This window comes from Elephas maximus, chromosome 5 (assembly GCF_024166365.1).
Source record: "Elephas maximus indicus isolate mEleMax1 chromosome 5, mEleMax1 primary haplotype, whole genome shotgun sequence".
NCBI lineage: Eukaryota > Metazoa > Chordata > Mammalia > Proboscidea > Elephantidae > Elephas > Elephas maximus.
In genome coordinates this window covers 91,932,031-91,947,289 of record NC_064823.1, presented here as the reverse complement: position 1 = coordinate 91,947,289, position 15,259 = coordinate 91,932,031, and the positions used below count along the sequence as shown (strand labels likewise).

The following is a 15,259-nucleotide window of genomic DNA, read 5'->3' as shown; positions in this document are numbered from 1 at the left end:
TCCACTTCTAACTCTAGTTTTCTTGCTATTTCCACCACCTCTGCAGTTACTTCCTCCACTAAAGTCTTGAGCCCCTCAAAGTCATCCATGATGATTAGAATCGACTTCTTTCAAACCCCTTTTAAAGTTCTTATTTTGACCTCCCATGAATCACGAATGTTCCTGATGGCATCTAGAATGGTGAATCCTTTCCAGAAGGTTTTCAATTTACTTTGCTCAGACTCATCAGAGGAATCACTACGGCAGCGATAGCCTTATGAAATGTATTTCTTAAATAATAAGGCTTGAAAGTTGAAATTACTGCTTGATCCATGGACTGTAGAATGGACGTTGTCTTAGCAGACATGAAAACAACATTAATCTCCTTGTACGTTTGTATCCGAGCTCTTGGGTGACGAGGTACATTGTCAATGGGCAGTGATATTTTGAAAGGAATATTTTTCTGAGCAGTAGGTCTCAACGGTGGGCTTAAAATATTCAGTAAACCATCTTGTAAATAGATGTGCTGTCATTCAGGCTTTGTTGTTCCATTTATAGACACAGGAAGAGCAGATTTAGCATAATTCTTAAGGGCCCTAGGATTTTCCGAATGGTAAATGAGCACTGGCTTCAACTTAAAGTCACCAGCTGCATTAGCCCCTAACAAAAGAGTCAGCCTCAACTTCGAAGTTTTGAAGCCAGGCATTGACTTCTTTCTAGCTATGAAAGTCCTAGATGGCATCTTCTTCCAATACAAAGCTGTTTCGTCTACACTGAGAAGCTGTTGTTTAGTGTAGCCACTTTCATCAATAATCTTAGCTAGATCTTCTGGATACCTTGCTGCTTCACCTTGCACTTTTATGATATGGAGGTAGCTTCTTTCCTTAAACCTCATGAAACAAACTCTGCTAGCTTCAGACTTTTCTTCTTTGCAGCTTCTTCACCTCTCTTAGCCGTCACAGAATTGAAGAGTTAGAGCCTTGGATTAGGTTTGGCTTAAGGGAAGGTTATAGCTGGTTTGATCTTCTATCCAGACCACTAAAACTTTCTCCATATCAGCAATAAGGCTGTTTCACTTTCTTATCATTCCTGTGTTCACTGGATTAGCACTTTTAATTTCCTTCAAGAACTTTTCCTTTGCATCCACAACTTGGCTGTTTGTCGCAAGAGGCCTAGTTTTTGGCCTATCTCCGTTTTTGATATGTGTTCCTCACTAAGCTTAATGATTTCTAGCTTTTGATTTAAAGTGACAGACGTACAGCTCTTCCTTAAATATTTAGAGGTCATTGTAGGGGTATTAATTGGCCTAATTTCAATATTGTCATGTCTCAGGTATTAAGGAGGCCTGAGGAGAGGGAGAGAGACAGAGTAACCACTTGGTTGGTGGAGCTGTCAGAAAATTTATCAATTAAGTTCACTGTCTTATCTGGGCGCAGTTCATGGTGCCCCAAAACAATTACAATAGTGACATCAAAGATCATTGATTTACAGATCACCATTAAAGATAAAATCATAAAGAAAAAGCTTGAAATATTGCAAGAATTACCAAAATGTGACACATAGACACTAAGTGAGGGCACGCTGTTGGAAAAACGGTGCCAATAGACTGGCTAGATACAGGGTGGCCATAAGCCTTCAATTTGTAAAAAACAAAATATCTGCAAAGCTCAATAATGTGAAGTGCAATAAAACGAGGTATGCCTATAACATAACCATTAGATAATGTCTGTCACAGAGCTAAGTACTTTACATGTATCATCTATTTTAATCCTTATCATCACCCTGAGGTAGATACTGTTATGCCTATTATCTAGGTGAGAAAACTGGTATTACACTGGTCTCAGCCAACGAGCAGGATGCTGAAAAAAGGGTAATATAGTTCTGCGATCCTAGACTGTGATGTTGGGATATATGGCCAGGAAAAGTGTCTCTGATACCACTTAAATGAAACTGATGAGGCTTGAAGGTTATTATAATATTTCTGTAAAATTGAGCTGCTGGTTCCTCTGCCTTTCTAGACCCACTGTTTTGATAAAATTAAAGAAAGGACAGCGTGATTAGATTACTTATGTTTCGACCATAACCCTCAGAGTGCAGTAGTGACCGCTGCCAAAAGTAAGGTAGCTGCTAATTCATGTACCGCACTTACACTTTTGTCATAAATGGCTTCCAGAGCTTCTTATTTGTCATATCTATGCCTGACTAGGCTTTTTCAAAAATTTGAATAGAGGAGGCAGGGAATTATTACTAAACGATAATCCAGATAATCAGTAACCAGGGGCAATTGTTAGGGAAGAAGGTGCCACTGCAACTGGTAAATTGGGGCTCATTTATCTGTTGTTATAGCCCATACAGTCCACAGTGTAAGGAAGGCTAACAGTCTGGATTATTCTTTCCCCTTTCATCCTCCCAACCCTATGTCACAAACAAGTTGTCTTTTTGTGAATTCTTTTTTCTCTTCAAGGTTACTCTCCATATTCAGGTTTAACCTGAATTCACTTGTATAAAAATATTGGTTTAGGGGTGGTGACACATTCAGTTACTCAATTCAAGCAAAGTATTCTCGTAAAATGAGATATCAAAATACTTATATCCTCTGGCTTTAAGGGTTCCTTGGTGTCAAGGAGAAACCAGCTATGTATGGCTAACTAACAAAAATGAACTTATTATAAGTACACAGAAAGCACACAAAATGATTGGAAGACTAGAAAACCTTCAGAGTCTAGAAAGCAGTTACTTGTACTAAGAACCATCTGATTAGGAAGTTGCTGTCTTTCCTTGTTCCTCTACCGAAGATTCAAACTTCGGGAGGGGAGCATTTCCTGGCCTAGCTTGAGTGACATTCTAATTCCTTAGCTGAGTAGAGAGCAAGGTATCTAATTATTGTTAATCAGGCTGTATCCAATGGGAAGGGGGTAATTCCTCAACAGGAAATTGCATATGGGTAGAAAGGGAAATTAAACATTTGTGTAGTGTATTAGGGGTTCTCCAGAAAAAACAGAACCAATAAAACATACAATAATATATATACATATATATATAAAAAATACACACATATATATATTGTTGTGTGCCATCAAGTTGATTATGACTCTTAGCAACCCCATGTGACAGAGTAGAACTGCCGCATAGGATTTCTTAGGCTGTAATCCTTACAGGAGCAGATCGTCAGATCTTTTTTCTCACAGAGTGAGTGGTGGGTTAGAACCACTGACCTTTCTGTTAGCAACTGAGAGCTTAACCATTGCATCACCAGTTCTTGTGTGTGTGTGTGTATATATATATATATATATATATATATATATATATATATATATATAAAACCAAACCAAACCCAGTGCCGTCAATTCCGACTCATAGCGACCCTATAGGACAGAGTAGAACAGCACCATAGAGTTTCCAAGGAGCGCCTGGTGGACTCAAACTGCCAGCCTTCTGGTTAGCAGCTGTAGCACTTAACCACTATGCCACTAAGGTTTCCTGTATATGTATATATAAAATACTCCATATGTATGTGTATGTACATATACACATACATATGGAGCCCTGGAGAAGCAGTGATTAAGAGCTAGGCTGCTAACCAAAAGGTCTCTCTCTTGCTCTTGCTCTCTCTCTCTATGTAGACAGAAAGATTTATTTATTTAAAGGAATTGATTGGCTCACATGATTGTGAGAGATGGCAAGTCCAAGATCTGTAATTTAGGAGACAGGCTGGAAACTCTGGCAGTCTGTGTCTAAAATCAGTAGGCAAGTGGTGCCCTGGGAACTCCAGCAAGATAGCTAGGTTACACTCTTGAGGCAGAATCTTTCCCCCTTGGGAAATCTTCAATTTTTGCTCTAAGGCCTTTAAATAATTGGATGAGGCCCACCCTATTATTGAGAGTAATCTCCTTTAGTCAACTGATTGTAAATGTTAATCACATCTACAAAATAACTTCACAGCAACATCTAGACTAGTGTTTGACCAGACAACTGGATGTCATTGCCTAATCAAGTTGACAAATAAAATTAACCATCACAAGTATGTAAAACCATGGTGTTTTAGTTATCTACTGCTGATATAACAAACAATACTACAAGTGGGTGTCTTTAAAGAACAAGAGTTTATTTTTCTAGGAGTCTAGAAGTCTGAATTCAGGGTGTTGGCTCTAGGGGAAGGTCCTTCTTTGTTTCTATTGTCACATGGTGCCTGTCTTGCCTCTGTGTGTCTTTCTGTGTCTGTGTTGTTTTGTTGTTAGGTGCCGTCAAGTTGGTTCCAAGTCACAGTGACTCTGTATACAACAGAACGAAACACTGCCCAGTCCTTAGTCATCCTCATAATCGTTGCTATGCTTGAGCCCGTTGCTGCAGCCACTGTGTCAGTCTGTCTCCTTGAGGGTCTTCCTCTCTTTCCATGACCCTCTATTTTACCAAGCGTAATGTCCTTCTCCAGGGGCTGGTCCCTCCTGATAACATGTCCAAAGTACGTGAGACTAAATCTCACCATCCTTGCTTTTAAGGACCATTCTGGCTGTCCTCCCAAGACAGATGTTTGTTCTTCTGGAATTCCGTGGTATGTTCAACATTCTTCACCAGGACCATAATTCAAATGCATTGTTTCTCCTTTGGTCCAGCTTTTGCATGCATATGAGGTGATCGAAAATATCATGACTTGGGTCAGACTCACCTTAGACCTCAAAGTGACACCTTTGCTTTTTAACATTTTAAAGAGGTTTTTTTGCCGCAGATATTCCCAGTGAAATACGTCATTTGATTTACTTACTGCTGCTACCATGGATGTTGATTGTGGATCCAAGTAAAATGAAATCCTTGACCACCTCAATATTTTCTCCGTTTGTCCTGATGTTGCTTATTGGTCCAGTTGTGAGGATTTTTCTCTTTATGTTGAGGTGCAATCTATACTGAAAACTGTAGTCTTTGACCTTCATCAGTAAGTGCTTCAAGACCTGTGTCTGTGTCCCCTTTATAAGACATCACTCAGACGGGATTAGGTTTAGGACCCTCCTTACTCTGGTATGACCTCATTAGTATAACAAAAGAAAGCCTCTATTTCTAAACAGGATCATATTGATAGGTACAGGGGTTAAGACTTAAATATATCATTTGGGGGGACACAATTCAAAACACATAACCATTCAGTAATCCATTTAAGTGAGGTACTGACACATTTATCTGGAGGTCAGGAAATACACAGTAGTCACCATTAAATTTCAGTTGAGCCTTCTCTCACTCTCTATATAGATGACACTGAATCTTCTTTCTTTTTTTTGTTATACAGGTGACACTCCCAAGCCTTTTCAGTGTCATTGATTATTTTGTGAAGGAGACTAGAGGAAATTTAAGACCATTTATATATTCAACCGATGAAAACCTTGGTATGTTCTTCATTTCATTGGTGTGTTAAGTAAAACAACAACCAAAAACACCTCTGCATATTATTTGTAATACCAGCCAGATAGGAACTGTAGTTTAGCCTTTATCCATTTGGAAATCATTTTGTCACTGTCTAAAAATAAGGGAGTACTAATAGAGTATAAAACCATTCTAGCCCTGAGGCATATTGTGATTAGAAATTTTATTCCAGCATTCTACTTGCCTTTATCAAACAAGTTTAGAGGTAAGAAAACTAAACTCACATAGAGTTATGGAAACCAAATAGGGAATTTAAAGGAATGGTCTGTCAGCAATGTCAAATGCTTCAGACAGGTTAAAATGGGTGAAGATTAAGGAGACAGTATGGGAATCGGCTATTAAACAGATTACTTAAGAGAGAGAAGTTTTACTCCAGTATAATGGCAGAAGTCAGATTGTAAAATAATAAGGGGTGAGTGGTGAGGATACATAGAAGATATTAGTCAGGGGCACCTACAGAATTTGTGGGCTTTTTTTCCCGTAATTATTAGGAATTTCAAAATGGGGATAGCAAAATATTAATTTGAGCACAGAGTCCTTTGCAACTGCCAGATCACATAACTTTGAATCTGGTTGTTTATCATCCAGTCTTTGGCACAGCAGGACAGGCTGGATGTGGTAGCTTCTCTCCATCATTTAAAATAATCTCTGGTGCATGTGGTCTTTGACAAGCTGTAAACAGGAGATTTAATAAAAGATCTCCAATTTATTTGTACTTCACAGTTACCCAAATAAGTCTGTGTTCCTACAGATTATGAGAGAAATAACCTTATTTGCTACCTTTATAGGGACATGGTGGCTCAATGGTTAAGAAGTATGGATGAACCAAAAGGTCAGCAGTTCAAACCCACCAGCTGCTCCTTGGAAACCCTATGGGGCAGTTTTACTCTGTCCTGTAGGTTAGCTATGAGTCAAAGTCCACTTGACGGAAATGGGTTTAATTTTTTTGGTATCAGGGACATATCTGGAAAATCTCACCAATGAAAAGGACTGAAAGTTTAAAAGTTCAAGTTCTTTTTAAAACATGGCTATGATTCTTTTGATGCCAAATAACTAAAAGGAAAAAAGATTCTCAGAGTCTGAGGAACTTTAGAAAGTTAACTGATACAATGTTTGTATGTGAATCATCTCTATTCGGTATAAAAAACATCTCTGAGATGTCCATTCAACTTGTTTGAACATTTCTGAGGGGGGTGGGGGTGGTCACTGATATTTGAGGCAGCATATTTCACTTCCTGAAATGATTTAATTGTTTAGGTTATTTACAATTAATGTTTTTTGATTGGGTTAGGAGCCCTAGTGGTGCAGTGGTTAAGCACTCAGCTGCTAATCGAAAGGTCAGTGGCTCAAACTCACCAGCCGCTCCACAGGAGAAAGATGTGGCAGTCTGCTTCTGTAAAGACTTACAGCCTTGAAAACCCTATGCGATAGTTCTACTCTGTCCTAAAGGGATGCTATGAGTCAGAATTGACTCGATGGCAACAGGTTTAGTTTTTGTTATTTTACAGTTGGGTTTGTATCTAACATTTTGTATTTGTTTTCTGTTGTCATCTGTTATTTTGTTTCCTGTCCTATTTTTTGGACAATCTTAATACTCTTTAGTATTCTATTTTATCTGTTAAAATATTGGCTATATATCACCACATGGATCGTAGTTTTAACTGCTTTAAAATCTTTGACAATCCCGTGATCTTGGTTATCTTAGTGCTAGCATCTGTTGATTGTCTTTTCCCTTGAGAATTGGTCACATTTTCCTGGTTCTTTGTATGCTAAGTAATTTTGTGTCCTGGACATTTTGTCATAAGCCTCTGGGTCCTGCTAAAATCTTCTGGAACATTTTTTTTTTTAAGCCAGAAATCATCCTGATTAGATTCAGATCCTAAGTTCTATCCCACTCTCTGTGAGAAGTGGCTCCAATGTCGTTTTTAAAGCCTTTGTTGTGCGCTTTGGGTTTGTCTCATGCGTGTCTCTCTCAGAGATTAGCCTGGGACTTGGGCAGTGGTTTATACCTTAGTTCAAGTTTCAAAGTCTTTGCTATGTGCTCTGCATCTGTACTTTGCATGTACAGCTCAGTGATGAGCCAAAACTTGTGTTGCTTCACACTTGGAATTAGGGTATGCTCTTTTCCCAGAATTTCCTAAGAGTCTTTGATCCTGGTTTCTTAGCTAGAAAGATGAGTTTCTGAAGAGTTGTACCCACTGGTGCTGCCACGCAGTTCTGTGAGGCTGGGGCTGCCCTTGGGGGAAAGAAGTTAAGAGAGAAAAAGAGAAAACAAACAAAAAACAAAAAATACCAGGATTTCCTTTCCCTCTCACTTTCTCCAGACTACAGGGCTCCCCTTTTCCTAGTTCCTCTGGCCAGAAAGATGGGTTTTTCTCTTGGGGTTTAGGTGTTCATGCTGCCACTGCCAAAGTGTAGCTCCTTGACCTGGGGTCACCCTCAAGGGCAGAGACAGTACAAAGAATTACAGAAATAACCCAAAAATGGGCCGTTAATGCAAAATGTCAATGCTTTCAGAAACAGATTACTACTGCTCTGTGACCAAACTGGTTCAATTTGCTTTGTGATCATGAACAAATTACTCAACCTCTCTGCAGATCCCTTTGTTATAAGATAAAGATTAGGGAATGACATGTGAAAAGATAAAGGGGCATGTGGAGAGAGAATTCAAATAAACAGACTGTCTTATGCAGAATTATGTGTTTTTCTTACAAAAGCAGGCAGATGATGGATGAGTAAACTGGAAGAGTAAATGACAGTGGAAACAGGACTTTAAAAGTTACGAAAATTTTAAAGCCCATCTTGACAAACACTGTTGAAGCTTTAAGGAAACTTTGGGGAACCTTAGAATTGTTTCAGGAGTTTGGATTTAAAGCTGGGCTTGTGCATACCTGGGAATGTTGGAGCTTTTTGCTCTAATTTGCCTTGTGCTGGGAAATGGGAACAGTAAAGCTCCTAAGGGTTCAAATCTGAGGAAATGAAGAAAGACATTTACAATGAAATATTTTCTTAAAAAAATGAGATTATCTTTGATTGTTGTTAACCCATGTGAACATTCAGCTTTCTCTCTAACACTAGAAGTCAAGGGACAGAACCAGAATGGTCAATGCTATTTCCTCAATTTATCTTTCTCAACTTTGGGAAGTGAATTTATGTCACTTCAAAATACGGTAGGATAATAATAAAAAAAATCCATTGCTATCGAATAGGTAACTGATATTGGTAGGATAAAAGGTAACTGATATTAAGATAGGCCAGGAAGAGAAAACAACAGCAAAAAAACTTTTTACAGAAAATTAGGAATTGAGTTACAGGTTCAAGATAAAATAAAAAGCAACTGAATATTCATTATTCTGTTTACATTTATTAAACATCTCCAGTGTTCCAGGCACAAGCAGGAAAATCAACTCACGTTGAAAATAAAGAACTTCCTTGCTCCTTCATATTCGTTTCTTAGTTAATTAAGTTTTCCCATCCACAATTTCTAGGCCAAGAACCCAAGACAGAAGAAAGAAGAGAGAAGCTGAAGAAAAATCTGCATAGTTCATGAAATGAAAGAACTACCTTTATGTATCTTGGTAATTTGTATTTTCAAAAAGAAGAGATCACTTTTTAAAGAAAATTACTTGTATTCTCCTGATCCTGATTTCCAAGTCACTCACCTGGACACCAGAATTAAACATTGTATCATATAATTTCATGGTCTTATCAGAATGAAAATTCAATGGAAAACCACAGAATACGATAACTGGTAGATGTACATATTCTTGTGCACTGATATAAGGTTGAAAACCTATGGTCCTTTATAAATGGAGTTTTTATTTCCTGGGCTTCAATTAAATACATTTTCTCTATACAAATTCCACAGAAGATACTCTAGTTCTCTAAAATTCTACTAATTCCAAAAAAAAAAAAAAACCTCAATACATTTCGTTCAGATCTGACTTTACCAATTGATTAGATAAGAACAGTCATTCTAACTTTCTAGATAGAAGTCAGAAACATATAAAAGGAGAAGCCTTTTTCCAATAGAAATACTCTATGCCACATTTTTGTTATTGGAAATAAACTTTGTACACCTTTAATTTCTTTGTATTTCCCTGATGTTATTTTGCTAGCTCAAAATCAATCCATACCTGCCTTTTGTAAAAACATTAGTCTACAAGGATGACAAAAGTCTACATAATATAACCACTCATTTCACAAGTAAAGCAGTTTGAGCATGATTATAATAATCTACAGCTCCTTTAAAATACTGATTCCTCAGCCCCAAACAGAAACCCTGGTTGCATAGTGGTTAGGAGCTACAGCTGCTAACCAAAAGGTCAGCAGTTTGAATCCGCCAGGCACCCCTTGGAAACCTTATCAGCAGTTCTACTCTGTCCTATAGGGTCGCTATGAGTCGGAATCAACTCGACAGCAACAAGTTTGGTTCCTGTTTGTTTTGGTCAAGCCCCAAACTAGATCTGAATCAAAATCTCAGGGGCAATTTTCATAAATACATATATACACACACACACATATATACATACACATATGTTGTTGTTAGATGCCATTGAGTCAGTTCCAACTCAGAACAAAACCCTGCTTGGTCCTGTACCATCCTCACAATCATTGCCACGTTTGAGCCCTTGTTACAGGCACTGTGTCAATCCATCTTGTTGAGGGTCTTCCTCTTTTTTTGCTGACGCTCTAACTTGCCGATCACGATGTCCTTCTCCAGGGACTGGTCCCACTTGATAACATGTCCAAAGTATATGAGACCAAGTCTTGCCATCCTTTTTTCCAAGGAGCACCCTGACTGTACTTCTTCTAAGACAAATTTGTTTGTTCTTCTGGCAGTCCATGATATTATTTTCCAACACCATAATTCAAAGGCATCAATAATTCTCTCGTCTTCCTTATTCATTGTCCAGCTTTTGCAAGCATATGAAGTGACTGAAAATTTTATGGCTTGGGTCAGGAGTGCCTTAGTCCTCAAAATGACATCTTTGCTTTTCAACACTTTAATGAGGTCTTGTGCAGCAGATCTGCCCAATGCAATAGGTCATTCGATTTCCTGACTGCTACTTCTATGGGCATTGATTGTAGATCCGAGTAAAATGAAATCCTTGACAACTTCAATCTTTTTTCTGTTTATCATTATGTTGCTAACTGGTCCAGTTTTGAGAGTTTTTCTTTATGTTGAGGTGTAATTCATACTGAAGGCTGTAGTATTTGATCTACATCAGTAAGTGCTTCAAGTCCTCTTCACTTTCAGCAAGCAAGATCGTGTCATCTGCATATCACAGGCTGTTAATGAGTCTTCCACCAATCCTGATTTTGTGTTCTTCGTATAGTCCAGTTTCTCTGATTATTTGCTGAGCATACAGACTAAATAAGTATGGTGAAAGGATACAACCCTGACAAATACCTTTCCTGATTTTAATGCATGCAGTATCCCCCTGTTCTATTTGAATGACTGCCTCTTGGTCTGTGTACAGGTTCTGCATGAGCACAATTACGTGTTCTGGAATTCTCATTCTTCCCAATGTCACCCATAATTTGTTATGATCCAGACAGTGCAATGCCTTTGCATATAAACCTCTTTCTGGTATTCTCTGCTTTCAGTCAAGATCCATCTGACATAGCAATGATATATCCCTTATTTCATGTCCTCTTCTGAATCTGGGTTGAATTTCTGGCAGTTCCCTGTCGATGTACTGCTGCAGCCATTTTTTAATTCTTTTCAGCAAAATTTTAGCTGTGTGTGATATTAATGATACTGTTCAGTAATTTCTGCATTCTGTTGTATTATCCTTATATGGAATGGGCACAAATATAGACTTATACCAGTAGGTTGGTCAGGTAGCTATCTTCCAAATTTCTTGGTGAGCACCTCAAGCCCTGCATCGGTTTGTTGAAATATCTCAGTCGGTATTCTGTCAATTCCTGGAGTCTTGTTTTTTACCAGTGTCTTCCGTGTATCTTGGATTTCTTCCTTCAATACCATTGGTTCCTATCACATGTTATCTCTTGAAATGGTTGTACTTCGACCAATTCTTTTTGGTACAGTGGCTCTGTGTATTCCTTCCAACTTCTTTTGATGCTTCCTGCATCGCTCAATATTTTGCGCATAAAATTCTTCAATATTGCGACTTGAGGCTTGAATTTTTCACCGCAGTTCTTTCAGCTTGAGAAATGCTGAGCATGTTTTACCCTTTTGGGTTTCTAACTTTCGGGTCTTTGCACATTTTGTTATAATACTTTGTCTTCTTGAGCTGCCCTTTAAAATCTTCTGTTCAGCTCTTTTACTTCATCATTTCTTCCATTTACTTTAGCTACTCTAGGTTCAAGGGCAACTTTCAGAGTCTTTTCTGACATCCATTTTGGCCTTTTCTTTCTTTCCTTTTTAACGACTTTTTGCTTCTTCATGTATGCTGTCCTTGATGTCATTTTACAACTTTTCTGGTTGTCAGTCATTAGTGTTCAAGGTGCCAAATCTATTCTTGAGATGATCTCCAAATTCAGGTTGTATTTTAGTTCTCCTGGACTTGTTTTAATTTTCTTCAGCTTCAACTTGAACTTGCATATTAGCAATTGATTGTCTGTTCCACAGTCGACCCTTGGCCTTGTTCTGACTGATATTGAGCTTTTCCATCGTATCTTTCCACAGATGTAGTTGATTTGATTCCTGTGTTTTCCATCTGGTGAGGTCCATGTGTATAGTCGCCACTTATGTTGTTTAAAAAGGTTATTTGCAATGAGTAAGTTGTTGGTCTTGCAAAATTCTATCATGTGATCTGTGTTATTTCTATTACCAAGCCTGTATTTTCCAACTATAGATCCTTCTTTCCTTTCCAACTTTGGCATTCTAATCACCAGTAATTAACAATGCATTTTCTTTTTTTTACTTTTTATTGTAGGTTAGATGGTTTACAGAGCAAACTAGTTTCTCATTAAACAATTAGTATACATATTGTTTTGTGACATTGGTTGCCACCCCCATGACATGTGAACACTCTCTTCTCGACCTTGGGTTCCTCATTACCAGTTTTCTGTCCCTTCCTGCCTGTCAATGCATCTTGATTGCATGTTTGACTAATTTCATACTGTAAAAGTTGGTAGAAATATTCAATTTCCTCATCTTTGGCACTGGTGGTTGGTGTGTAAATTTGGTCATATTAACTGGTTTTCCTTTTAAGCATATGGGTATTATTCTATCACTGACAACACTGTACTCTAGTAAAGATCTTGAGATGTTCTTTTGGACAGTGAGTGTGACTCCATTTCTCTTCAATTTTTCATTCCCACACAGCAGATCATGATTGTCTGATTCAAAATGTCCAATACCAATCCATTTCAGCTTACTATTGTCTAGTATATTGATCTTGATGTGTTCCATTTCATTTTGATGATTTCCAAATTTCCTAGATTCCTACTTCATACATTCTACCTGATTATTAATGGATGTCTGCAATTGTTTCTTCTCATTTTCAGTTGTACCATATCAGCAAATGAAGATCCTGAAAGCTTGACTCCATACATGTCATTAAGGTCTACTCTACTTTGAGGAAGTACATCTTTCCTAGTCATATTTTGAGTGCCTTCCAACCTGAAGGGATCATCTTCTGGCACTATATCACAAAATGTTTCGCTGCTATTCATATGGTTTTCACTGGTCAGTTTTTTTTGGAAGTAGATTGCCAGGTCCTTCTTCCTTGTCTTAGTCTGGAAGCTCTGCCGAAATTGGTCCACCACAGGTGACCCTGCTGGTATTTGAAATATCAGTGGCATAGCTTCCAGTATCACAGCAACACACAAGCTCCCTACCATAGAATGACAACCTGACGGATGTATAAAGTTGTTTTGTGCCATTGAGTTGATTCTCACACTGACCCTGTATGATAGCATAGATCTGCCCCCATAGGGTTTCCTACGCTGTATTCTTTATGGGAGCAGATCTCCAGGTCTTTTCTCCCATGGAGCTACTGATTGGTTCAAATTGCTGACCTTTCAGGTAGCAGTTGAGTGTTCAACCATTGCACTACCAGGCTCCTTCATATATATATAGTTAATGGAACTATATATATATGTATGTGTGTGTGCATATATATATATTTTCATCCAATTCAGGAATCACTCAACCAGCTGAAGATTAAATGATATGGCTTATATTCTATTCCTGGTTTTAATTACTTAGATGTTTGATTTTTTTGGTTTCCTCATGTGTAAAAATATGGGATAAGAATGGATTCCTGAGGTTCTCTTAGCTCCAACATTCTATTATTTTATAAAAAACTGAGGCCCATATGTGCAAAGTACTTGTCCAAATGAATTCACTTAATCTACCCAGTATTCCTTAAGTTGCCAGATAAGAAATTCAAATATTAGAGGTGGGAGATGTAGAGATTAAAAAAAAAAACTGCTCCTTGTAGTGGACAACACAGCCGTGTGAACAGAGACATCAAATTTTCTTCCTTGAGTTCTCCAATTCTTTAACAGTGTTTCTTAAAGTGTCATTCAAAAACCTACGACACAAGTTACCTGGGTGCCTAAGAATTTGTAAGGTCCTAAGCCTCCCTCAGATTTAATAAATTGGAATTTCTGGGGGTTGAGTTCAGAAATCTGTCTTTTTAGTATACAACACAGGTAACCGTTACACACAATATAGATAGAAAACCACCTATGGGTCTGGTGTTATTGTCAAAATGAATGTTCTGTGTAGCAATATGTGCAAAATCAAGCATTCTTTTAAATGGAGAGGCAGTGTCAATGAGGAATCTCAGCTATAATGCGAGTTGGGACATGAGGTCTGAGCATTAATATTTATTGAATACTTATGTGCCCGTCATTGTGTTAACTGATGCAAAGATTACAAATGAAGCACAACATATATAACCAGTTGCTGCTGAGTCGATTCCAACTCATGGGAACTCCATGTGTGTCAGAGTAAAACTGTGCTCCACAGGGTTTTCAGCGGCTGAGTTTTTGGAAGTAGATCACCAGGCTTTTCTTTTGAGGTGCCTCTGGGTGGATGTAAAACTCTACTCTTTTGGTTAGCAGTCATGTAGTTTAACAGTTTGCACCACTATCTCAAGAGCCTTACAAATGAGTTGATCCAAATATAGGTAAGAAACAAAGACCTCTTAACGCGTCAAAATGCAAAATGAATTCTTGCTTTATATAAGAAAATACATTGCTTAATATAGAAAGCTTAAAAAAATTACTTCTGAATATGGTGTGAGGCAATTTGATTGACTGCAATATGTAAAAACGAATGGACAAGAGAGAGAAAAATCAAAGCGCAGGGCTTCAACAAGGTGCAGAGTCTAACAGGACTAACATATTCAGTTGGGAAAGACAACAGAAACAGACCCACCAAAATTTAAGAAGTTAAAATTGCTGACATAGACCATAAAACCATCCTAATAGTTTAAAGAAATAATACACATACTAAAAAATACTTGCAGGGAATAAGAAACTATAAAAAGTGATCTAGAAGTTTTAAAAAAAGAAAATCAAATAGAATTCTAGGGCAGAAAAATACAATCCAAATTAAAAACTCAATAAATGCGTTTAACAGTAGATTGGCATTGGAATATGGATCAGAAGAAATTATACAGAATAAAGCAAGACAAGATATAAACAAAAGGAAAACACAGAAAAGAGGGTGAGAGACATAGAAGACAGAGTAAGATCTGCCATGTTTAATGAGAATCTTCACAGAAGAGAATGGAGAGAGGCAATATGTGAAGGAGTAACATTTGAGAATCTCTTGGAACTGATAAAAGATACAAACCCAGATTCAAAAATGTAAGAAAAAAATTTCATACCAGATACATAATAATTAAACAGCATAAAATCAAAGAGAAAGATTTCCTTGAAA

The 15,259-nt window shown here is 37.7% G+C and overlaps 1 protein-coding gene across 3 annotated transcripts in view; it reads left to right on the top strand.

The window, feature by feature from the left end:
* Window positions 1-9,303, top strand: part of STAP1 (signal transducing adaptor family member 1) — a 50,804-nt gene extending 41,501 nt beyond the window's left edge. For 2 of the 3 annotated variants that reach the window (XM_049886170.1, XM_049886169.1), the window contains 2 exons: window positions 5,258-5,354; window positions 8,880-9,303. In XM_049886170.1, coding sequence (XP_049742127.1) covers window positions 5,258-5,354; window positions 8,880-8,941 — 159 coding nt within the window. In that variant the 3' untranslated portion in view covers window positions 8,942-9,303. The remainder of the gene's footprint in view (window positions 1-5,257; window positions 5,355-8,879) is intronic. The other variant, XM_049886171.1, reaches the window with a different exon arrangement.
* The last annotated feature ends 5,956 nt before the right edge of the window (window positions 9,304-15,259 follow it).